Source organism: Arachis stenosperma, chromosome 1 (assembly GCF_014773155.1).
Source record: "Arachis stenosperma cultivar V10309 chromosome 1, arast.V10309.gnm1.PFL2, whole genome shotgun sequence".
NCBI lineage: Eukaryota > Viridiplantae > Streptophyta > Magnoliopsida > Fabales > Fabaceae > Arachis > Arachis stenosperma.
This window is the reverse complement of record NC_080377.1, coordinates 128783469-128810663: the sequence shown is the minus strand read 5'-3', so window position 1 is coordinate 128810663 and position 27195 is coordinate 128783469. Positions and strand designations below refer to the sequence as shown.

At 34.6% G+C, this 27195-nt stretch overlaps 1 protein-coding gene and 1 pseudogene across 10 annotated transcripts; one reads left to right on the top strand and one right to left on the bottom strand.

Annotated features, from left to right (window-relative positions):
• Positions 1-1092: 1092 nt before the first annotated feature.
• LOC130973146 (arogenate dehydrogenase 1, chloroplastic-like) lies at positions 1093-11405 on the bottom strand. Of its 10 annotated transcripts, XR_009084042.1 has the most exons (7): positions 10856-11405; positions 10573-10730; positions 7022-8324; positions 5824-6818; positions 2897-3011; positions 2679-2752; positions 1094-2536 (listed from the first exon to the last, which is right to left on the bottom strand). XR_009084042.1 is itself a non-coding variant. In XM_057897614.1 (5 exons), the coding sequence occupies exons 3-4, from the start codon at positions 8137-8139 to the stop codon at positions 5852-5854; spliced, it is 2085 nt and encodes a 694-aa protein (XP_057753597.1). In that variant the 5' UTR covers positions 8140-8324; positions 10573-10730; positions 10856-11405; the 3' UTR covers positions 1094-2752; positions 5824-5851. The 10 variants fall into 10 exon arrangements, 7 of the variants coding, with proteins under 7 accessions (XP_057753597.1, XP_057753602.1, XP_057753585.1 ...); XR_009084034.1 differs by having other exon boundaries at positions 1093-2752; XR_009084039.1 differs by having other exon boundaries at positions 1093-2752; positions 2897-3001.
• On the top strand, positions 2079-4223 carry LOC130934644 (heparanase-like protein 3; annotated as a pseudogene).
• Positions 11406-27195: the final 15790 nt, after the last annotated feature.

Genomic DNA, 27195 nt, shown 5'->3' with positions numbered 1-27195 from the left:
CGAACCGGTCTTATCGAGTTTGACCGATTTTGACCGGTTCACTCTGAGTTTGACCGTTTCGTACCGGTTCACTACCTTATCCGGTCAGATCATTGGACCGGACCGGCTTAGGGTCCGATTTACCGATTTTCCAGTTGAACCGGCCAGTCCGGTCCGGTTTTGCTAACAGTGTACACAACACACCCACATACTCCTCACACACTTACCACATTTTCTCCTTGATTGTAACTCGTACGATTTGAACTTGCGACCTTTGAGGTGAGGAAGGGGAAATATGATTCTGAAAGAAACATAAGACCCACAATATTCGTGTTTGGTCAAGAAGACCCACAATTTTAATGTTTAATCCATGGTTCTGAAAACCGGACCGGACCGACCGGTTCAACCGAAAAAACCGAGAACCGGTCACCTAACCGGTCCGGGTAACACTAATAACCGCCTGGCAAAAAACCTGTCGAACCGGCGGTTAACCGGCGAACCGGAAGAACCGTCCGTTTTTTTGCGGTTCAATGGTTTGCGAATTCATATGCCAAACGACGTCGTTTTGGCATTTTTTTTAAAAAAAAAAAAGAATAACGTTCGCGAATCGCGACTAACCCTAATCTGATACCCCCCCTTTCTTTCCCCTTTCTTCCCCAGTTCCCTTTCCCCACAGCGTCCATAGCCACCCACAGCGCGCAAGCGTCCATAGCCACCCACAGCCATCAAGGCCACCAAGGCCACCATACCCGAGCCCGCGACCACCACCGGCCGAGCCTGCCTTCTCGTCGCCACCCACAACCATCGAGAGCAACAGGACTCCTCGTCGCCACCCACAACCATCGAGAGCAACAGGGACCACCACCGGCCGAACCCGCCTCCTCGTCGCCACCCACAACCATCGACAGCAGCCGACGACCACCGGCCGAGCCCGCCTCCTTTTGAATTTGGTAAGACTCTCTTCTTTCACCTATGCTTCTTGATTTTGATTTTCTGAGGTTCTGATCTTGTTCTGTGCTCGCCTGTTCTATGCTTGATTTTGGATTTTGATTTTCTGAGCCCCCCTTGATTTTCAGGATTGATGTTATTTATTTTGAATATGTTTTGCATTGCTGCTTCTGTTAGCTCACTGCTTCATGAATCAAATCATGATGAATATTTTTTTCTGCTTCTGGTAGCTGCTTCTGTTTTGCATTGTTGCTTCTGTGACCTTGTTACCTGCTTCTGTTCTGTTTTGCATTGCTGCTTCTGTTACCGCCTTTTCAATGCTTGATTTTGGATTTTGATTTTCTAAGCCCCCCTTGATTTTCAGGATTGATGTTTTTTATTTTGAATATGTTTTGCATTGCTGCTTCTGTTAGCTCACTGCTTCATGAATCAAATCATGATGAATATTTTTTTCTGCTTCTGGTAGCTGCTTCTGTTTTGCATTGTTGCTTCTGTGACCTTGTTACCTGCTTCTGTTCTGTTTTGCATTTTCTGCTTCATGATGAATATTTTGATTATTTTCATGGTTGTCTGAAGTTTTCTGGTCTTTGGTTTTCTGATTGTCATAGATGGAACAATCACAAAGTAACCCACAGCCACAAGATTCTCAAACTGGTTCATCCAGAGGTAAATCCGATCCAGCTTGGTAGTATTTTACAGTGAAGTATGACAAGAATAACAAGGCTCAATATACATGTATTTTCTGCTTGAATACTTACAATGGAGGGGGAATATATAGAATGAAATATTTTCTGTTTGAAGTTGTTTGTGAACCTCTAATATTAAGTAATGGATAATTTATTATGTGAAATATTAAATTTTATTAAGTTAGAGATCATTGAATTTATATATTTAAGATTATTTTAAGTTTTTAAATAATTTTATTTAATATTTAATTAAACCGGTTGAACCCCGGTCGAACCAGTGAACCATTGAACCAGTGACCTCACCGGTTTATTGACCGGTCCGGTTCTCGCAACCTTGGTTTAATCCCATTTAAATTTGGGCGTGTATTCGTTCTCCCAAGTCCCTAACATTATACATGCTGAAATGGTTCCAACTTAAGTGCACACTGTTAACCAAAAAAGGAAAAAAAAAGTGCGGGTTCTCTGATGACAAGGCTTGTGGGTCTGTTCTACTTGGTGGTGAGTTTGTTGAGCTTCACTGGAGTGAATGCTATGCATGGAAGAGAAAGTAGTGGACATGAAGCAGTGAAAGGAATAATGATACATGGGAAATCTCACATTGGAGGGATTGATGCAACTCTTGATTGGTGGCGTCCTCAGAAATGTGACTATAGAACAAGTAGCTGGGGTCATGCTTCTCTTCTCAACCTGGTATTCTTTCTTTCTTTGTACTGTGCTATTTGAATCTGTCTAATTATTATTCATTTTTCCGCTTAAATTTTTCACTGCTGCAAATTATTCCAACATAATGATATGTTTCTGCTGCTGTGTTATACTTTTTTTTTTCTTGAGCTCTGAATATCATTCTGTGATGATATTCTTTTTTCCCATTTATGGAATGATGCTGTAGTGACTTCTCAGACTAACATTCATACATTTAGAATCTGTATGTAGCATAAAAGTGAGAGAGAGGAATTTATACCTTTTAATTTTCATTTCTTGCAGGACCTCAACAACAAAAATATTGTTAAATGCAGTAAAAGGTAAGAAAGAATAGACATCTCTATAATATTCACAAGAAGTTACCTCTTCTTTCTTTTATTCTTATGGGGACCACCTTTTTCCTGGGAGCTTATTAAGGATCATTACTTCTGAATATTCTGCAGCATTTTCACCATTGAAGATTAGGTTAGGTGGCACCTTGCAAGATAAGGTCATATATGGGACTGAAGAAAGTCCAAAACCATGTACTCCTTTTGTTAACAGTTCCTCTAAGATATTTGGATTCACTGAAGGATGCTTACCAATGCATAGATGGGATGACCTAAACAGCTTTATCCAAAAAGCAGGGTAAAAATCAGTTCTCCCTTTTAAGTTGTTTCCTTCCCTCTGTGTGTCTCTCTGTCTAACTTTTTAGCACTAAACAAGAATCATCTTGTTAGTAACAAGTTTAACATTAATGATAGGTATATTCAGGGCTAATGTTATCTTTGGATTGAAAGCTCTTGCTAGAAGAACCATAGAATCTAGTTCTGCAGTTGGACCATGGAACTTCTCCAATGCCGAATCTTTTATCCGTTACACTGTAAGAAAGAATTACAGCATTTCTGGTTGGGAATTTGTTAAGTGTATGCTCCCTCATTACATATATGCCAAAGTAGCAAGCGTCGGTGTAATTGATTCAATAAGACTAAAATTAAAAGTGATCTTTGTCACATAGCAGGATTTCACATTGAGTTTCTAACACAAACATTGCAAGTCTTTCAAGTACTTTTTGCAAAATTAAAAATAGCATGTCTCCCTGGATAGAATTAATTGTATAAATGAATTCCTTCTAGCTTGTGCAGGCAATGAATTGTGCCGGAGTAGAGTTGGAACAAGTGTTTCTGCATAACAATATGCTTCTGATATTGCTGCTTTAAGAAACATAATTCATGATGTATATAGAGGGATTAGGCATAAGCCACTGGTCATTGCTCCAGGTGGCTTCTATGATGCAAATTGGTTCCAGGAATTTGTAAACAAATCTGGTAAATCTGTTAATGTGGTATCTCATCACACATATATAAAACCTTGGACCAGGTATCATCCACCAAATAGGAATACAAATAATATTTTACCAATGTTTATGAATTTTGGTTATAACAAAAGCTACTACTTTATCTTACATACAGGAGTTGATGAGCACCTAATTGAAAAAATTCTTGATCCATCATATCTTGATGAGTGGCTAGCACATTCAGTGGCCTCAAAAACATACTTCAAAAATCAGCAACCAAAGCAAAAGCATGGGTTGGTGAGGCAGGAGGGGCTTACAACAGTGGCCACCATCTTGTGTCTGATGCATTTGTCTACAGCTTTTGGTTAGTTTAACTAACTCACCTTGATTTTTTTTTCTTTTCTTTTTTTTTTTATTTTGTCATTGGAGATTCTACAAGCAGTTGCTCTAATGTTAATACATCATAACACAGGTATTTTGATCAGCTGGGAATGTCAGCTGTTTATGACACCAGAACATACTGCAGACAGAGTTTGGTTGGAGGAAACTATGGTTTACTAAACACTACTACTTTTGTGCCAAATCCAGATTATTATAGGTACCAAATATTAAATTTCATAGTTGAAGGATGAGCAGCACATTATTGTGGACTATTTCATTTTAGCTTTCAAGTATCATTCTCTTCAGAAAAATATTGTGTGCTCAATATACAAACTCACACATACCTTTCTACCATTGGTTGAGGGTGTAGACTTATCATATGCAGATCACACATTCTATCCAATGGTGAAAAGATGTGTTGTTTAGATATATAAAATAAAAATGAGTACAAAGACTTGCAATGTTTTTGTTAGAAACTCAATGTGAAATCCTGCTATGTGACAAAAATAATGAGTCTTAAAATCACCATTTTTAATTTTAGTCTTATTGAATCAATTACACTGATGCTTACTACTTTGGCATATATGTAATGAGGGAGCAGACACTTACCACATTCCCAACCAGCAATGCTGTAATTCTTTCTTACAGTGTAACGGATAAAAGATTCAGCATTAGAGAAGTTCCATGGTCCAACTGCAGAACCAGATTGTATGGTTCTTCCAGCAAGAGCATTCAATCCAAAGATAACCTTAGCCCTGAAATATACCTATCATTAATGTTAAACTTGTTACTAACAAGATGATTCAAAATCTATGAATAATTGGATATTATTAAGTTTTAATTTTTTTTAAAAGATAATTAACACAAATATAATAAAATCTTATATAATTCAACCAAATATATCAAATCACGCATAATTCAAACACAAATTTAACATAACATACACATAAAATTTCCAACATATAAATTAAAATAAAATGAATTAAAGTTACTTACAAAACTTATATACATAAGGACATTTAAGTAAATTATTTTTCATGGAGATTTCGTAGGTCCCCGTGGGGTGGGTACCTCAATCCCCACCCCCGTCACCATTTATTCAGGGGGGTGGGTCTCCGTCCCCGTTAACCTCCTCGTCGCAGGTAATCTCAGTGGGTATCCATGGGTACGGATTTTTTTGCCATCCCTCAGGATTGTCCATGATCACACTTCACAGCAGTTTTCATGATCATTTCCTGCTTTCACGTTATACCAAGTGAATATTTGCATTTTAAGTCACTCAATTCCAACAGACATCCAACTTTTATCTAAAGTATCTACATTTTTCATTTCAATGAATATCCCATTTCAGATTCGGAAGGGGAGCTTAAGAACAACAATTGAGTTGTCTAGCTTAAGAACAACAATTGAGTTGTCTCCGTGTGAACCCAAGATCACGGGTTAAAGCCGTGAAAACAGCCACTGATTTAATTATTAGGTTAGGCTGCGTACATCATATCCTTTAGTGCGACTCTTTCCCGAACCCTGCGATAACACGGGATGCTTATCCACTGGACTGCGCTTTATCTCACTTAAGATTCAGAACTCTTAAGTCTACATTTAACGCCAATAACTACATTGGCACCTAAATACATGATCATCTAGCTCCACTGTTATCGATGCAGCAAGCTAGACATGGAATGAAAACTAAGAAATATATGGAAGTTAAAATATATTGAAAATTACAACATTTTTCTTTTACTTTCAATGGGACAGAGCAGCCAAACTCCGAGAACTATTGAATGTGAGATTTTAGAATTAACAAATTTATTTAAACCTACTATTAGAATAATTGGGGCCTGCAATGCTTACCAATGAGATGGAAATCTTTGGGATAAATTCATTTGGTGTCTACAGTTTTTGAAAGAGGTGATGATACATCACTGTCTTCAGATTTCTCTTGCAGCGTAGACCTCTCTGGCAAAGCAAGGATCTGTTCTTCATTTTCAAATAGTTGCTTTCGGTAGATACTATGCAATCGTCCGAAAAGCTGCTTCTTCAATGATTCAAAAGCCAAATCGAATCTTTCTAGTTGCTCCATGGCATTTAAATTATACAAGAATAAACCATAGTACAGATCAAAACTATCCTCCACGGTATTTTCCACCAAACTCAACAAAGTTTCATAACCCTTTGTGTTTATTGGTGTTGTCTCTAACCCCAATTTTTCTAAAAATCTTCCTGTTGTGTGTGTAACAAACTGGGATCCAGCTGCATGCCAATCATGTTCAGCACAAGACATTTCAACCATCCGGCATCCTTCACTGGCAAAAATGTCGAGAAACTGACAACATCGCAATATTCTTGATTCTTCGTTCCCAATTCTAACTTTGTCATAAACAAGAGGAAGGTTTTTCCAGCCATTCTTTCCACTCTCCGGCCCAAACATGGGATGTGTGCAGAGAACATCAAAATCAGGAGGCAAGTGCTGAAGGAAGAGGTTTCTAGGGAACTCTTTGACGGATAGTACATCAACAAACAATGTACTTCTCTTCAACCTTTGGAAAGGTAATGATTTAAGAACTTTAACCGTCGAAAGGATGGAAGTGCAGAGTAAGATCACTTCTGGATGTTGCTCACAAAGATCATCTGCGTTGCTGAAATATGAAACCCCCAACTCCCGAGCCACATCAGAATAGTCTGATCTAGAATACGCTAAAACCTCATGACCTTGACTAACTATAGTTTTTGCAAGGAACTGACCAAAGTTTCCAAAACCAACAATTGCAATCTTGAGCTTTGTGTTCTCATCAGACAGGCTAGAATTGTTTGAAATGGAACTACGTAGCAGAGCATCATCATTGGATCTGCATTATTAGCATCATTACTCGTCAATCATTATTATGTATTAACCATTTTCCCATCACAAGAACATCTTCCGAATTCAAAATGATTAAGTTGCTTGCTCTCAATCTCAACAAACACGAACACTATCTAAAACATCAATCAGAAATATTCATACAATGTAGCAAAAATCCCTAAGATTTTTCAAGTTCCAAATATCAAATACCTGGAATGCAGCAATGCAGATCCATTACCAGCTTGCCGGAGCAGTGCATGGCTGTTACTTCCATCCAGCTGCTGCAACCTTTCACCGTCCTCCATCAACTGATTCCTAACCACGTGATGCAACCGCGCAATGAGCTGCTTCCTGAGATCCTCAAACGCCAAATCAAGCTTCTCCAGCACCTCCAAAGAATTCTTATTAAACATGAACAAACCATAATACAAATCAAAGCTATCCCCAGCAGTGTTCTCCACCAACCCCAACAAACTCTCGTACCCTTTCGTATTAATCGGCGTCGACTCCAGCATCAACCCTTCAAGAATCCTTCCAACGGTATGAGTAATGAATTGCGAACCGGCAGCGTAACGGTCGTGATCCTCGCAACTCATCTCCACCATCCTGCAACCTTCTCTGGCAAACGCATTGAGGAACTTCTCACAGCGAGAAACACGGTGCTCCTCGTCGAGGATACGAACCTTCTCGAAGACGAATGGGAGGCCGGTCCATCCGTCGGGTGCGGACTCAGGTCCGAACATCGGGTGAGTGCAGAGGATGTCGAAATCGAAGGGGAGGAGCTCAAGGAGGAGCTTCTTGGGGAATTCTTTGACGGAGAGGACGTCAACGAAGAGAGTGCTGCGCTTGAGGCGCTGGAGAGGGAGCGTGAGGAGCACGCGCTCCGTTGAGATTATGGAGGAGCAGAGGAGGATCACTTCGGGATGCTCCTCGCATAGGTCGTCAGGGTTTTGGAAGAATGATACTCCAAGCTTTCTGGCTGCGGCGGAGTGGTCGGAGCGGGAGTGGGCGAGGACGGTGTGGCCCTGGCGGACTAATGTGACGGCAAGGAACTGGCCGAAGTTGCCGAAGCCGACAATTGCGATCTTGAGGCGCTGGGAGATAGTGAACTCCTTGGCGAGCTTTGACTCGTAGTCGAAGAGCTGAGCGGCGTCAATGGCGCGCACGCAGAGGGGTCTGTAGGTGGAGGAAGGGCAATAGGGATTCGATTTGGATGGTAGAGAGAATGTGGATGGGAGGAGAGAGTGACGGTTAAGGATACGGCGGACAGTGCAACCTGGGGAGTGATTGAATGGGGTTGAAGGGTTGAGGGTTGCAATGGAGAGCATGGTTGTTTTGGCGGCGGTTCTGAGTGGTTAGCGGTGGCGTCAGAGAAACAGTGAAAAAGACTCTGAAACCGTGACAGTCACAACTCCCAAGTACAATCAAGGTTCTGAAAACTGAACCGGTCATCAAACCGCTCGAGCTACTAGTTCATCGGTTTAGAAGTTCAACCAGTTCAACCGTAGTTCAACTGAAATAACCGAATTATAATAAAATAACATATCAAATTATAAATAAATATATAAAAATATAAATATATTCTGATATAAATCTTAAATATATACAAATTAACAGTATAATTCCAATTAAAATCTCATAATCACATTTAAATACAACACGAGTCAAATATAAAAAAACAAATATCAAAGGTCAAAACTTATATAAGCATAAAATGTATAATATTATATGAAATTTAAGATAAATCACAAGAAACAAAAAAAATTCATTGAATTAACCAAACCAATAATAAATATCCGATCATCTACTTATCTAGTTAATTGAGTTTATTCGGTTAATTCAATTCATCTATTTCTTCATTAAAAACAAAGATGACAAATTTATTTCTTCTCTAACAAAAGACTGATCATAATGAACAAATAGAAACTCTGAAAAACTTCTAACAAAATTTTCAGCATAATTTTCAGCTGATCACAATTTTAGCAAAATTTCAGCACAATTTTAACAAAGATTAACAATCTTTTTCCAAAAATTAACTAAAAAAAACCAGCAGTGAACTAATCCTTCAATCATTCAATCAACACCAAAAATACAGAATATAGAGAGTAGAGAATATACAGCACTGGAGCATAGCTAATCACTCAATGATTCAAGTTATGGAAGGAAAAGCTCTAAGATGGTTCAATCATCGCTAACAACCAGATTTGCTTTCAATCTTGCCAGAATCAAGCAATAATTCAGCAATCATCAACCACAATTTCAGATTTAAAATCAGAAACAACAGAAATTATCAAGGTTCTGAGAACCGGACTGGTCATCGAACTATTTTAGCCATTGGTTCATTGATTTACTGGTTTAACCGGTTCAACCGTGGTTCAACCGGAAAAATCGTTTTGTAGTTATATCTCTGAAGTTTCAAATAACAGAAGCAGCAATCATTCAAGAAATGACCCCTTTTCTCTTCAAACTCTATAATTTCAGTAAAATAAACTACTTTTCATGTATTTGCATAGAGTTTTAGTCCAAAGCTTTAAAAAATATGCTTTTAACTAGCTTCTTAGTACAATCAGTTTTTAACATGTAAAATTAAAAATACAAAAGTTGTAAGAGCTTGTTTGGGTGAGCTTCTAAGAGAAGATCTTTTTTCGAGTTATCTTTTTTAAAAAATCTTATGGAAAAGTAAAAGTAATTTTATATTTGGGTATCTCATGCAAAAAGATATTTTTATTTATCAATTATGTTTGGGTATAACAATATAAAAGTATTTTTTTGTTTATTTATTACATGAAAAACATCTTTTTTTTAAGGAAAAAAGATCTTTTAAAAAAAGATATAAATTACATCTTCTCAAAACAGATGTTTTTTTATTTTTCTAGAGCTTTTACTTTTACTACTAGAAATTTGCCAAACACATTAAAAAATAAAAAAAGATATTTTTCATTGAAAAAATATCTTTTTTAATCAAAATAATGGCGTCCAAACAAGCACTAAAATCGTTAACCTTATATTTTAATTAGGACTAAGATTAAGTAGCCCAGCTAGTCTACAAAATATACTGAGTTTCAAGTCCAAATCTAATTAACTAACAACTGCTGAATTATACATGTTTGCAAAGTACTCCAAAAGTGTATGAAATATTGAAATGCACCATTCAATGCAACAAAAACCTATGCAGGATGCAGTGTATAACAAAAGTATAGTTCAGGACTTATATATGGGAAAATAAGATAGTAAATCAAAAATAAAATTGTTTCACCATATCACCATATTTAAAAACTCATATCTAAGACAAATAAATTAATCTCAGAATTAAGCCAGTCATAATGCAGCATAATTTGTGAAGCTTAATGACACACAAAAGTCACTAATAATTCAAAGGCTAGATTTATTAATGCTATTGTGCTAGAATAAAAGCTATAATTTCCGCAACCCAGGCAGAAGCAGTCTATTCCCAGCATTCAAGGACAGAAAGGTTGGCAATGTTTTGAACAAAATATTGGGAGTTCAATTAATTATTAAGACAGTCACAATTTAAGCATAATTAAATCACAAAACAGTAAAACACAAACCAGCACATCATCAACAGCACATCATTACCCAAAAAGATCACAAAACACAACAACAACAGCAGAACAGAGCAGCCAGAGCTAATCAATAATCATTAACCAGATAATCATTCAATAAAAACGTAAACATTCAATAATTGTTCAATGATTTCTGAAAAGAGCGTAAAAAAGAAACAAGAACAAGTGAGCACTGACTGCGGCGGACGAAGACTCAAAGAGACAAGCCCTGACTGCGGAGGACGGTGGCAAACACGACTGCTCCTTGCGGCGGTGGTGGAGGCTAGGGTTTTTCTCTTGGTTGAGCTTCTGATCTCTGAACTCGAGGGAAGGAGATTTGAATGGAGAAGGGTTTTCTTCAACAAAATCACAAAACAGTCAATAATCAATTAATCATCCTGTGATTTGATTTCTGAACAGAGCATTAAAAAAGTTTTAAAAAAAACGAAGAACAAGTGAGCAGTGAGCAGTGAGCAATGACCTTCGGTCTGAAACCGCGAGCATCACGGCGAGCAGATCCAGCAGACGAAGACAACGGACGCTCGAGGAAGAAGCTGCTCGCCTGCGACTGGTGAATCTGAGAGCGGACAGCGGTTGGAGACTTGGAGAACGCCGAAGGACGAAGAGAGTAGCCTCGGACAACGATGGACGGCGGCAGTGGAGACTACCTAGGGTTTTCACTTTTTCTTTCTGAGTTGAGCTTTCTGATTACTTGATTAGTGAAGAACAAAGGAAGGAGCGAAAGAGGGGTAGTGGGAGGCACAGCAGTGAGCAGTGAGCAGTGAGCAGTGAGCACGCGTTCCTTTTTTTTTTTTTTCCTAGGAATTTAACCGAAACGGGGTCGTTCCATCTAAATCGGCCGGTTTCCAATCCAGTCCAACCGGCCGGTTTCCAATTCGGTCCAACTGGCCAATTCAGCAGTTTGTGCCCGGTTTTAGAATGATTGATTTTGAGCAAAGAACTAAACCATTTGTATTGCCGGTTCACAGTTGAATCGGTCCAATTGGCTGGTCCCAATCCGATTTTCAGAACTACGGAAATTATATGATTGCAAATTAGTAACTACAATGAAGCAGCAACACAAATTCGGCAACAACAGAATCAACTGCAACAATTAAAAAACTTCATGCCAACAATAACTTCAGAATCACAACAACAATAACTTCAGAATCACAATTTCAAAATACAAACTCAGCTCAGAATCTAAAAAATTAACTAGAAAATAAAGATGAAACTGAAGAAATAGCCTACTGGTGAGACGCCGAGGGAGGAACGGCGGTGACAGAGTGAGCTCAGAATAACGCGGTGCTGGCAGTGACCTCGTAGATATAGAGAGAGAGCTTGAAGAGAGAGATGCCGGGAACAAAGCTTGTTACAGCCGAGCATGAACAGTTTGCGATGGCAATGAGAAGAGCTCCGAGCAGATATTCCACCGCGAGGAGAAGAGGGTGAATGGCAGAGACGTTCAGCGACGGCACCCTCTATTAGTTACAAATCTGGCGGCGACAGCAAGCTCTGGCGGAGGAGAGGAGTTCGACAATGGTAGGAGCTGCTACTTACTGTAGCTAGCGGTGGCTGTCTAATGAGTGTTGATGAATTGCGGGACCGGGGAGGCCTTTAGGGTTAACTGGTTAAGAAAGGGTGAGTGAGTGAGTGGAGGCTAGGGTTGCCGTTTGAGGTTACTTTCTGAATCAGGAAGGGGCTGGAAGGAGAACTGAGTGAGTGAGTGAGGTCGCAACGGTGCTGCAATTTGGTTAGGTTTTTTTTTAAGTTTGAAACAAAACGGCGCCGTTTGGGGGAATTTCTAAAAACCAGACGGATTCCAATTCGGTTCGATTGACTGGCTTTCGACCAATTCAACGATTCAACAATAGTTTTCAATTTTAGTGGTTATAGTTTCTAACCAAATCACAAATCTCGTCGGTTCACAGTTCAACCGGTTCAATCGAACGATTCAAATCTATTTTCAGAACCTTGAGTACATATATGAGGGGAATATTTGTAAGACAAATTTTCTATCTTTTTCTTTTTCTCTAGAATTTAATTTGGAGGATTTTTTTAAAATAAATATTTTAAATATTTTATTTATCAATATATATAATTTGAAAATAATTTACGTTTTGTATTATATTATTTATCTCGTTTACTGTGTAAACGAATTAATAAAATATACTATAAACGAGATAAGATATGTGATATGTGTGAATTGACGTACTCCACATATCGTTTACCATGTAAACGAGATATATTCATAATTAACTCGCTTACATTATAAACGAAATATGTGTCTATAATTATTAAAATATTAATAATTTAATTTAGACCAATTTAAAAAAATTAATATATTTTATTACCATTTAGATCGAATAGAATATTAACAAATGTTATAATTGCATCGTTAAATTTGAAAAAAAATTCAAATACTTTGTTTGTTTTGTTGACGTTAAAATCCTCTTCCAAATGTTTTCCAATTTTTCATGTTGTACGTTTTCACTAATTGTATCAACTAGCTCTCTCTTTTCTATTATATTATTTAAGCAACCAATCTTCCTTTCTCATCATTCATTCAAATTTTTAAACTCTACTATTTTTTTAAATTTATTTTTATTATTTAATTAAATTTAAAACTACCCACTATTTCTTAAAGAGAATTTGAAACAACATATTTCCACATTCATTTGAACTGATTTCTCTAGAAGCGTGAAGTGGGAGTCTCTGTATTAATCCAATATTTTAATTTTGTAGTGTACACGTACAATTACTTTAAGGTGAAAATTTACAGTCAATGAAATTGATAACCGAGAGCATTAAATAAAAATTTAGTTAAATCAATTAAATTATTTAACGGTTTTTAACTATCAACTTTATGTGAAGTTGACTGCACCTGAGTTTTCACATTACTTAAAAGAGAATAATGGACGGTTTTAAATCTAATTCATAGGAATTAAAAAAATGAGAAATTTAAATAAGTGATGAAAGAAAATATTAAATTAAAAAATTTAAAAGTTAAATAAATTTAAATAAAATTTTTATGTATTCTTCTAAATATTAAAAATTTAAATACATGTATTTTTTGTACTGGTTACAAATTTAAAAATAAATTTAAATAAAATTTATATGTATTCTTTTAAATATTAAAATTTAGATTATTGTAATAGTTTTTTTATAATAATACACATATCACTATAAACGAGATATGTATATTTTTTTAAATTCTAAATATCTCGTTTGCAAACGAGGTACGTGCAAATTAAAGCAAAATTCGCTTATCTCGTTTAATTTACATAACATTAATATAAAAAATAATAGTTTACAAGTATATTTAATTTTTTAGATGATTATACATCTTAAATTTTAAATTATTTATGTATTAATATAAAAAATAATTATTTTTTATTTTATTATTTAATTAAATATATGTATAAAATTATTTTATATTAATAATGTCTAAAAATTATTTTTTTTAAAAATTAGGTGAATTATTTTTTTATAATTATTTTACAGCATAATTAATGATAGAATAATATTAATTAATCTCAATTTTATTTTGCCTTTGTTCTCCTAACTTACAATTATTATATATTTAAATGCAGTTTTTTATATTTTTAATGAATTTAACTAATTTGTATTTTAAGAATACTTGTTAAAATTATAAACTAAATTTTTTAATTAAAAATATAAAATTTTTGAAATTTTCAATGCCTTTTTTTGTATTTATTAAAAAATATTTAAGATTTTTTATTAATAATAGTCTTATCATATACTTTTAATGCATATATTAGCTAAACTTATTTTTAATATTTTCATGTTTGTTATCTTTAAATTTAATGACTTTATAAATCAAATACCAATCTAAATGTGCAATAATTATTTCCTTAATAAATTTATGGTTTAATTATTCTGTTGGTCTTTATAGTTTCACCAAATTTTTAATTAGGTCTCTATATCTTTTTTCTTTTCAATTAGATCTCTACATTGCTTTAATTTTGTAATTAAGTCCTTTCTAGTATAAAAAATATTAGAGTTAACTTAATATTTTTTCGCAAATTGAAAGTATTTATAATTAAAAACTTAATTAAATCTTTGACCGCATGTATTTTGGTAAAAATATTATGTTAATTTTAACATTTTTAACATAAAAAAAAACGTAATTACAAAATTAAAAGTAGTATAGAGACTCAATTGAAAAGAAAAAAAAAGTATAAAGACTTAATGAAAAATTTGATAAAATTATAAAAACCAACAGAATAATTAAACATAAATTTATCTTATTAATTGTTTATGGATTTAGTTAACATGACATACGATAAAATTATTAATTAAAAAAGTCTTCATAAAAATAGATGCACGAAGTTTAAATTTTAATGTATTTATTATATATTCGTTAAAGTAAATACTTAAAAAAAGTATTACCAGTAATTTTAACTTATGTCCACATACGTGTTTATTAAATCATTTGTTTATTACCAAAACAATAGTGTTAGTGGGCCAACAAATAACGAATATTTGGAAAGGAATGAATAATAAAAATAAAGTTTGTGAATTATTTGGAAAGGAATGATACTTGTTGGCTGAATGATGACTAAATTTAATTAAAATTATTGGTCATTCAGACTTTTCTTTTAGCTATTATTCAACCAACAAATATCATTCCTTTTCAAATGACTCACAAATTTTATTTTTGTTGTTCATTCCTTTCTAAATGCTGGTTGTTTATTAACTCTCTTAGCACTGCTGTTAAGTTATTATTCTTCTTTTTTATTTTCCAAAGGCATTAATAATTTTTATTGCATTGACCAAAATGAATAAGATACAATAGGTGGTCCCAATATGCCTTATTTTTTCATTCTTCTATTACAATATTATCAACAAATTCGTTTTAGCACCAACTTTTTTGAAATTTGAAACGTTTTTTTCCCTTGACAATACCGAATTTGAATATAATAGTAGTGGTCTATAATCAAATTTAAAGTTCTCAAGGTGTGTGATTGTATCTATATCATATTTTCGTCGAAGTGTGACTAAGATTAACCCCTTGTCAATTTTCTTTGACTGATCTCTACTGAATGCTCTTATTCCATCGTGTAAATTTGTCTCCCACATAACCTATATCTATGAGACCTCCTCTACTGATGAAATTGTGGAATTGTTAAATCGATTGAGGAGTCTTGTCTCTGCTACCTTCTTTTTATCTACTGAAAGTATGACATTAAAATCATCTATAATAAGATACTTATCACCCATGCTGCGTATTAAATCAAGTAGAGCTTCATACTATTTATTTTTGTTTTTTTTTCATCTAATACTTTGATCTAAATATAAAACTCACTACTGCTTTTTACTTTCACATTAGTACTATCTTTTCATGCCAAGGCTAGTCCATCAGTTAACCCTCTCAGTTCTATATAATACACATAATCATAACCACATTTCTATATTTTTCTGTCCACATACGAGGTTTGGTTTTTCGTTTCGCAAGGAAAAACCACTTCGGGGGAGTGAGATTTTCTAATCCCTTATATAATGTATGTAAATTTCGTATAATTAGTCAATAAATTAATTAGAATTAGAAAATTAAATTTTATTAATCCAATGGGGGTAGAAATATTAAAAATACGAATTTCAACACTAACTTTAAAGATTTTAACCTAAAATTAGGCCAAATGGGCCAAATTGATTGAACTGGACCTAAACTGGGCCTAAGGCCCAACCAACTTATCAACACTTAAGAGCATAAGTTCTTCTTCTTTTCCAAATCAAAGGGAAACACGCTAAAACACTTGGGGCAAGGGCAAGAACATCAAACCCTCACTAAAAGATTCAATTTGTCCTAACTTCCAATTTCGAGCTTCGATTGTCGCATCATTTGCGACTGTGCGTCAACCGCATCGAGCTCTACAAAGTCCACTAACCAATTTGGTAAGAAAATTTCAAATCTATTCTCAGCCTCTCTTCTTCCCAATTTTCGAAAATTGAATTATGGGTATTGAGATTTATGGTTTTTTTGGTGCTTTAGGATCAAATTAATTTCGGAAAATTAGCGGGTTTTGTTCAATTGGAGCATAAGCAAGGTACCTTGTAAATTCTTTGACTATATGAGTTTGGGTATTGAGTTTGAGTATATGGATGTAATAACATGTATCAGGTAGTGTATATGTGAATTTGGAACACATTTGAGGAGGTTAGAAGTTTGAATTAAGCTTGGGTGCTAAAATCTTAGCGGTGGAGGCTTGAGATTTTGCTAAATTGATGAGGTCTCTTTGACTTAGGGAGGAATCGACCAAGGTATAGTTTTGGTTTCTCGTAGATAATATATAATGTAGCGTGAAAAATTAGGCTAGACGACCTAGAATAAGTTGAATTATGTATTCGATGCATATCTAGTGGTTTTAGTTAATGTAATATATGTTGATATGAATGTGGTTGATGCTTGATGAAATGATTATTTTGATGAATGATAATGATACATTGATGATTACATAAAAAGTTGTATTGAATATGAATTGTTGGGTTGAACTTGATGAAATTGAGTATTGGTGTGTCAAGGAGCGAATGAGGAGTGTTGAGATATAGTTTAGGTTGTTTCGATCTTGTTTAAGAGCTTGCCATGTTGGTATTGAATTGTGAAATTGGTAAACATAGAGATTTGTGATTTTGAAGAAAAATTTTATTTTGGACCGAACTTTGGCGGGCCAAAACTCGGCTTTCAGACTCCCAAACTTTTTTAAACATCATTTAAATAAAAATTGGCTTCGTGAAGTTTATGTTGTTTGAAGACGGATTAAAAATAATTTTTAACAAAAGAGTTATGCGCGTCGAAAGTTTGGTGTATAAAAGTATTTTTTGCAGAACTTAACAGCTTTTTACCATTTTTAAGAGGGCATGCGTACGCGAGTGCACACGCGACGCAAGCGTTTAGTTTTGTCCAGACGTTTCCACGTACGCGGGCGTGTACGTGCGTATGCAAGAGGTAATTTTTCAAGCCCACGTACGCGGGCAAGTGCCACGCAACGTGGGATATCTTTGCTGTTTGAAGGGCTCGCGTACGCAGACGATGGTCACGTACGCGAGTTGGATAAATTACAACCCCGCGTACGCGAGATTATGCATGCGTACGCGAGACCCTATTTTTGGGAAAGAGGAGATTTCTTGTGATTTAAACCATTTTCCAACTTCCAAACCTTTATAGTTACCTTCTAAGGTCCTAAATTAAGTTCCTAATTACAGGGAGAGGAGTAAATTTGGAGGAGAAGTCAACTTGACAATGAAGAAATATTTTGAAATGATGATGTGTGGTTGGAGAAGTGTCGAAATGATGATAATGTTTTGTATCATGATGAAAATTGATAATGAATGATTAATATTGAATTATTATTTGGCTTTTGCACATCCACTTATCTGAGACACGAGTTTTTCTGAGTAGATGCAGTAGCTAGCCACCACTCGCTCCACGTTGAGACTCGATACTCTTTTAACTCTACATTGCAAGATGTGGCCGGGAACTTTAACTCCCCGAAAATTTTCTCAATGAGCTTAATTTGATAAATGATTGAGAAAAAATTATGAATGGACTCTTGGGGATGCACGCACGAAGGATTGTCTAGGGTTAGCTATCGGACATGTCGGGTTTGGCTTTATAACTAACAGATGAGACTCATCAGCCATAAGACAGGCATACATCATATGTATGTATTTTTTTTTTGTTTAATTGTGTATTATTTGGGTTTGCCTTTGTTATCACTATGCTTGTTTGCTATACTTACTACCTGCTGTATTTGTATCATACTTGTATTTTCTTTGTCTCTATTGTTTGTCTGTGCAACTGAGATGCCCCTTGTCTGGTCGAGGAATGATGAGGGCATTTCCACCGGAGTTTTGGAGGATTGGAGGAAAGGGAGAAGTGATGGATCAAGTTAGAATTGAGTTAGAATTTAAGAGCCTTTGACAACTTACCTTGCTTATGGTTTTCAATTATAGCTTTAAGTTTTAAATCTAAGTGTCGGAGTTTTAGGATCGCCTCTAACTTTTCCAGGATCTTATATATTATGTATATTGGCACCATTACCATACTGAGAACCTCCGGTTCTCATCCTATACATATGTTATATTTTTCAGATGCAGGTCAATAGGCACCTTGTTAGGCGTCTGGAGTTTCCTATCGCAAGCGAAGTTGGGATATTGTCTTTTGGGATTTGTTATGTATATGTATATATATGTATAGACTTCTCCTTATATATGCTTTACTTTTGTCCCTCTTAGAGGCTTTGTGTGTGTGTGTGTGTGTGTGTGTGTGTGTGCGCGCGCAACTGAGATGCCCCTTGTCTGGTCGAGGAATGACGAGGGCATTTTCATCGGAGTTTTGAAGGATCGGAGGAAAGGGAGAAGTGATGGATCAAGTTAGAATTGAGTTAGAATTTAAGAGCCTTTGACAACTTACCTTGCTTATGGTTTTCAATTATAGCTTTAAGTTTTAAATCTAAGTGTCGGAGTTTTAGGATCGCCTCTAACTTTTCCAGGATCTTATATATTATGTATATTGGCACCATTACCATGCTGAGAACCTTCGGTTCTCATCCTATACATATGTTATATTTTTCAGATGCAGGTCAATAGGCACCTTGTTAGGCGTCTGGAGTTTCCTATCGCAAGCGGAGTTGGGATATTATCTTTTGGGATTTGTTATGTATATGTATATATATGTATAGACTTCTCCTTATATATGCTTTACTTTTGTCCCTCTTAGAGGCTTTCGGAGAACTAGAAGTTTACTTTATGCATTTTGGATTATCTGGGTTGTATATATGAACTCCGCTAGGGAGATAATGAGAGATCTTGATAATATGTACAATGAAATGGTTATTTAGCCCAATAGGAGTAATAATGTAAACCACTCCACAGATTATCCTAATTCAAAAATCTCATTCAGTTATTTCACAAAAACAACCATCCAAACCCTAATTACAAACTGTTTATACCCCAAATTCTTTTTCCTCCCAAAACGGCACCCACCCCCGACCTTCTTCACTAACCATCCAACCCTCAGCGGCGTTCAGCTTCAACCCCAGTCTACCCGCTTCTCTTGTGCGCGTGTGTCTCCGTCATCGGCAGCCAACAGCTCGGACGGGTGTCTCCTTCCCGTTGCGGGTCTCTGTGTCATCCGCCGGTAGCTTGCATCGAGACAGGCCTTCCTCGTTCTGTTCGCGTGTCCCTGGTACCTGGCTCGCTACTTTCTCTCGCGCCGGTAAGCAGCCTGTGGCTCACATCCTGCCACCGCCGCCCTAGCTTCCCAATTCGTCGCACTCGTGTCAAAAAAACAACCAGCTACGTATAGAGATGAATATCCGACTTTTACGAACAAAAAATAATCATCCAATTACTCATGAAAGCAACCATCTGTCCCCTGTATGTCGCAGATGAAGACGCTGGGACGGAGAAACCCGCTGGCTGCCAGGGGTGCTGCACGGCCGGCGTGTTGGGGGGCTATGCAAATGAGGCAAAGTGCATAATGGTGCTGTTCGGACGTACGCGGTGTACAGGGTAGCGTCGGCCGGTGCTTTGGGCAGCGGCAGCTGATGTTGCTGGTGGTGACGAACCGGTTAAAAGGAAAAAGACTGGGAGAGAAGAACGTACCTGAAGAAGTCACATCACATGCGGAGAGGGGGTTCGCAGTATACGTAACTGCCACTGTTGCAAATCCTTATTTTTTTTAATTCAAAATGGGAAATTATTAAAAATTACTTAACTTAATTATCATCTGATCTTAATTTCTTTTTTACCCCTATTGTACACATTGTACACTAAACTCATTGTCTCCCTGTACTCTCTCTCTCTTTCTCTCTCTCTGTATGTATGTATGCATGTATGTATGTATGTATGTATGTATATGATATTTTCCGGCCGGCCTTGGCTTCACAGGTTGAGCCCGAAACTCGATATTTTGTATCTTTGACACTCCGATCTTATTGTATGTATATGTCCTTCTTTTCTTCGTCTGCAAGTTTATGTTACGTGAGCGTTGTGCTTTTCTTTTCACGATTTTGTTTAAACTTTTTTTCAAGATTCCTTGATTATTAAATTCTTTCAACTATTATTATGTATATATATATTTTTAGAGGTCGTAATATTATACCATCTCAATTTACAGCTTAAGCGTAAAGTTTTGTGTGATAGAATGTTACAATGTGAACTATAAAAAATTTTCCTAAACCCCAACAGTTTCACATTAGCATTTTCATGGCTAGTGGAGTGCCTTTTGTAGATAGTCACCTTCTTCCCATTCATTATTAAAACTCAATCATTCTCCCTTCCTCGTCTTTCCCCTTTACCTCCATGTCTCCTTGTCTCCTTTTTATTTTAGTTATCGGCAACAACTTATACCATTCTTTCTTGCTAATGGCTTCAACTTTCTTCTTTTTCTACTTCCGCTTCCTTTACACTTTCCACTGTCCACACTACACAAACTCAACTCGTCTACCCCTTTCCCTCTTTTTCTCTATTCCATACTTCTCTATGGTTGAAAGTGAAAGGTAATTTGATGTAGTGAATGTTTGAAATTAGTACGTGTTTTGGTTTGTGTTTAAATGGTAGTTACTATTTTCGGATTAATTGGGTTGAGGGTTTTGATGAAAGGTTATTATTGGATGTTAGGGATAATGGAGTATTTTGGATATTGTTTGGGTGGTTCTATAGTGAGGTAAAGTGCTTTTGGTTAGGTTGATGTTGCTAATCTAAGACTGAGAACTATTAGTAAAATAACTGGGGTTGGTTTCTTCTTTGTATTCTCCTTTCGTTCTTTCATGATTAAAGTTATGGTTCTCCATCCATCCAATTTGGTTTGCTTTTAGATTTGTCCTCCATTTTATCTCCATCTGTTGTTGTTGTGTTAACTCTTCTACGTATTTACTGCAATTTCTTGACTCATGGCTTATGAATTCACAGTAAATGCAGCATTGACATAGTCCTTCATATTGCAGAAAAATCTCAGAAACAGATTTGTTGGGGCTAGCTATTTTGATGGTTTATCGAAGGTTTTTTTTTGTTATGTCAAGGTTAACTACTCTAACCTTTATTATTCGATCCTCTCTCTTTTTCATCACACCTACCAACATCAATCACTTCTCCCAATCTTTCACCAATCTTCTTGGCTGTCTCTTCTGTTTTATAGTATTCGGGCATATTCCACATTTGTACCCAAATAGAAATTCTGGTGTAATCCCCTTCTTCAATTTTTGTCTAAGGACTCCATCTCTTCATGTGTATCATGAGCTGTTTGAAGAGTCATAGAGAACTCCGTTCCACTCTAATCACATAAGCCTTTTTACCAAAAAAGAACTGAAATATATTATTCTCATGCGCCTTGATTCTAAACTCTTCAGGTTGGTTCCAGATCGCATTGAAAGCTACCTCTATGGTTCCCATGTTAAAATTTCTATCTACCATTAATCTACTAATAAGACTCCTTGAGCAATCATTCACACCAGATCGAATGTCCTCCTCCTCTAAAACCACCACTTCCTCCTCCTAAATACAAGATCCTTCATGAATTTGATTAAACTTTCTATTTCGACTTCCCTGAACCTCCTTTTCTTTCATGTTTTTGTTTCTAGATGACACACTGCTATTGAAAATCTCGCTTTTTCACTTAAAATTTGGTGACTCTTGCTGAAACTCGGATGCTCTCGCACACAATGATGAAGAATGACACTAAATCCTATTAGGGTACACTTATATAATATAAATTTTTATTCTTCGTGCAGCATTAAATAAAATTTACTTATATGATATGATCTTTCAAACAACCCATGCACGCATTGTGCATCAAGTAGTACACGCCAAAAATATATACATTTTCATGTCATATAGGTAGCAGTACTTTAAAATTGTTTGTAAAACACAATATAGATTATAGAGTTAGCTAGCAGGAGCCGAAGATAGACATAAAGATATAATAACTACGTATTGTTATTCCTAATAGTCTTTAATATTTATACATGATGAGACCTAAAAAAAAAAAAGGCACTCTATTTTTTATGTTAGCTATGAATAAATTAAATGAATTATGTACCGTCAATATTATCTATATGTATTCTTGTCTCATTATAATCAATTTATTTCTAAATACTAACATAGGGACCCTAATAGAGAGAGGCTAAAGTCTCAATTGCAGTTTCTGTTTGTGTTTTGCGATGGTGTGCTAATTTAGGTCTAGCTGCGCCGGCGGCCTGCGCCTAAGACTCCATTAATTTAACTTCCTCTCATTTCTTTAATTTTTCATGGAATATACTAATTATACAAATAATATAACGTGCATAATGTACTAAAAGAAAAATAATGCACATAATAATTGACTTAAAAAGCTAAGGTTTGTAAAGTGTGCTCCCTTAAGAAAAAACACATAATAATTAATCTATATGCTTAAATTGAATTATTCCAAGTTCAATAAAATTTTTAACGTTATTAACTTCAAAAGGAAAAAAAAAAACGCATAATGTAATCTTTTTTGTAGTTTATAGCATGTTATCCTCCACACATAATATGATAAAAAAAAAATTGTGGCAGAAGTTTTGCTTCATCATAATTTAGCTAGATGTGTTACTTTAAAGATGGTTTTTTTACAAAAAATTATTTTTAATGTTGAATCTTTTTGAAACTTCTAATTTTACAATTTAAGATTATATTCATAAAAATTTTAATACTTAACCATGAGAGTAACTTAATAATGATAATAATTTGATATCATCATTTAGAGTGTAAACATTTAATTTATAGGTGGGTGGTCTAACAATGTTAAATTGGATAAACTCTAATATTATATTAAAAATTAAGATCGAACGAGTCTAATTAGGGGTGAGAAAAGGTACGGCGGCCTGTCAAGCATCTGCAGTTTGGCCTGATTTAGTCTATCTATTATAAAATAGACACAGATTTAGATTTTTGTAAAAATCTTAATATATTAATAGGTCATGTCTAAATTTACTAATTAACCTATATATAATTTTTTATTATTAACAAAATGTTAAAATATTTTAAATTTATTATATTTTATTATAAATACTTTTGTATATTTTAAATACTTTTAAATTATGAGATGGAACTGACGTCTTCTCGTCAACTGCGAGCAATGCCAATTTCTCACTACTTGTGAGATGCACTCGTCAGTCGTCATCACTCCCGTGTCCAACCCCTATTAACCTCACTCACTTGCATAACATTTAGAAAGACACAATATAAAAAATAATTTATGAATTTTAAGAGGATTATCATTAAGTAATTTAGGTGCATTCTAGATTTAATTTTGGTGCATTCTGGATCTAAATAAAGTGCACTTTTGATCTGAGCTTGTTTTCAGAATACACCTCAATTAACTTTAAAATTAAAATAAAAATACACTGAAATTTCTTAACAATAACACATTAATTTCTTAGTTTTTATACTAAAATTTTGCTACAAATGCACAAAAATATTTTCTTTAATGCTTCATTTTTTCTTTTTCTTCTTTTTTTTTCTTATTTTTTTTAGTTGAATGAATTTAAATTCATCCTCTTCCAAATAATTTTGTAACATTACGTGTTTTTTCTTCTCTTATTTTTGTTTGATTTTTTTTTTGTTTTTATTCTTGTTAAGAGAATAAAACAAGAAGAAACTTGAGAAAGTGAAACAAGAAGAAAAAGAGAAATAAAGAAAAGAAAAGAAGATGATGATGAAAAAGAAGAAGAAACAACAAAAGATGAAAAGGAGGAAGAGAAAGAATTTTTAATTATGCACAATTTATCAGAATAAAAATACACCAAAATTTCTTAACAATATCACATAAATTTCTTAGTTTTTACACCGAAATTTGGCTACAAACTATAATTAACTCAGAAATGCACCAAAGTTACTTAATGATTGTGACGCACAAACTCTGTTTGAAAAGAACTCATAAAAATGACTGAATTAAAAAAAACACATCCAAATCAATTTTGGATCAGGCAACATTATGAATATAGCAAAACTTCTACGATAACGATAATAATAACGATGATAACGATAAAAATGATACGTATAAGAAGAAACGACAATGACTATAACATGATGATGAAGATGATGGAGGAGTAGGAGGAAAAGAAAGGAGGAGAATCAATTCCAATAAAAAAAAGAAGGAGGAGGAAGAGGGATGTTGGTGACGACCATAACGAAAAAGAAAAATAACGAAGAAGAAGAAGAATGTGCTGTGTGCACGCGTAATTATAAATGACTTAATTAGACTTGTTTGGTTAAATGACTTGTATGTAGAGATTAGTTTTTTTATTAATACCTACTCGACATTTTAATCACTAAGTATTAAAATTTAAATTCTAAAATTTATCCTAATAATATAAAAATAAGGTGTTGTCAAGTGTTGATCAATTTTTTTATTTTTTATATAGTGTAAAAATATAACACAATAAATATAAAAATTTTATATTTATTTTTGGTTAGAATATTTGTTTTCTGGTTGGTAGAATATTTTTCTTTTTATAAGAATGTGTTTTGTCAATGAGACCTGCCAAATATTGTTTGTGGTAATAAGTTAGGCCTTTCTCAAAAGTAATCCAATCCTATTAGAAGAGGACCATTATTCTTGAAAATAAATCCATGATTTTCAAACTCATAAAAAAAAACACCAAGAAATAAATAAAGAACATCAATAAATCCCCCCCCCCCCCCCCCCCCCCCAACCAAAAAAAAAAAAAATCAATAACTTGAACGAATAAAAAATAAAAAAAATACTTCCTACCTCATCACCAAAAAGAAAAAACACTCACTACCTCTGCAGAAATTTTGGAAGCCTCAAGAAAAAAAAAAAAAAAAAAGCAAACTTGAGAGAAATTTCAGAGGAGCTCCATCTTCTAATTCTTCTTCTCCTCTTTCTCTCAGCTTTAGTATGTGTGTTTCTTCAGTTTCATTTGCCAATAATTAACATCTAATCTTTTTTTCTATAACAAGGAGAAACAATATTTTGTGTCTACTTTATTTAATTTTAATAATTAATCACATGAGTATCTTAGCTAAAACAAAACTCACCATATGCAATATAGAAAACTTCATATTGCAGTTCTAAATCAATCAATCCCAATTTTGAAAATCTACAAAATTCAGACCAAATATTTTGTGCCTACTTAAAAGTTGAATTCACAATCTGAACAGTAGTACCAATTATTTAAATCCACCAATAAGATGTTACACGCTAACAACTATTTAATTTATTATTTGATGATATATTATTTATACCAAATTTTAAGTATAAATATATAAATGATTATATTTTAGAGAAAATTATTATGAGTGTTTAAGATTTGAAAAGACAAGATTTGAAATTTAAAATTTAAACTTTACTAATAATAAAATACCAAACTTAAAATTTTTAAATCAGGATAGAAAAAGTTAGTCAAGATTTTTGAAAAATTAAAGAAAGGTAAGATTTTTTTTATTTTCGAATTTTAAGAAAAAAGAAAAAACAACTAAAAATACCAAACTTAAAATTTAAGATCCAAGGACACCAATTTTAAAAAATTTGAAAGAAAAATACCAAAAGACACCAAATTTAGAATTTTTGAAATCAAACAAGAAAAATGACCAAGAACAATTTGAACACAATGAAGAACACTCAAGAAAAATTTTCGAAATTTTTAAGAAAACAAAGGGGACACCAAATTTAAAAACTGACACAAGATTCAAACAAAAGACAAAGATGACTAAAGAAAAGAAAAGGTTTTAATTTTTTTTTGCAAAAGAAAACAAAAGACACAATTAAAAGAGTAACTAAACCTTAAAGAATACCTAATCTAAGTAACAAGGTAATCCTATAGTTTGTCAAACTCGAACAATCCCCGACAACGGCGCCAAAAATTTGGTGCGTGAAATTGAACTCCGCACGACTGAAGCGGCAAGTGCACCGAGTCGTCTAAGTAATACCTCAGGTGAGTGAGGGTCGAATTCCACGGAGATTGTCGGATTGAGCAAACAATGGCTATCTTGTAAATCTTAGTCAGGCGATTAGAACAGATGGTTATTTGTTAAGAAGCATAAACGAAAAAGTAAAGGCAAATGAAATACTAGATTAGTGTAAAAGCAATGATAAATATTCAGTTAAGGCTTCGGAGATGCGTATTCTTTCCGGAATAACTTTTTTTACTGTCTACTTCAATAACAAATGACTCATTCAATAGCAGCTGTAATTGACTAACTCATGTAGCATCCACATCAAGTTAGTCTCTTCTAAACCATACCAGTCCACCATATTTGAGCAACTCATGTAGCATCCTCATCAAATTAACTCATGGCTTCCCGCTATAGTCGAAGGTGAAAACCTAAGCAATCCACTTCCCTTCGCGATCCTACTCAAAACGCTACAGACTAGGTCGGATCTTACGGATCAGGGAACGCTGCTTCTCATACTATAGCCTTAATGCCACAGAAACCACAGTAACCCATGGTCAATGGGATTAGATGTCGCATATCCAAAGTCACCCAGGCACGCTCTTAGAATTCGCAGTGCATTCTCTAACTGTGGTTCAATGCTATCCGGGTAGGACTCACACGGAATTTATGTAGAACAAGAATGATTGTCACGGGTCATCCTCAATTCATGAGATGAAGAACAAAAATGCACAAGAGAATGGAATCAAAAGTGTATTAAAATAGAATAGTAATATTATTAATCCATGAGAATCAGCAGAGCTCCTAACCCTAACTTAGGAGGTTTAGTTGCTCATACTTTTACAGAAAGTAATGTAAAACGTGAAAAGGTAAAGATGAGGCCAAAGCTCCTAACATGGGTGATCTTCTCCTTTAAATACT

Coding starts and splice junctions, on each gene's coding strand:
- LOC130973146 (XM_057897614.1), bottom strand. CDS start 8,139: ATGCTCTCCATTGCAACCCTCAACCCTTCAACCCCATTCAATCACTCC. Junction 6,819..7,021: donor TCTGCATTGCTGCATTCCAG/GTATTTGATATT, acceptor CTAATAATGCAG/ATCCAATGATGATGCTCTGC.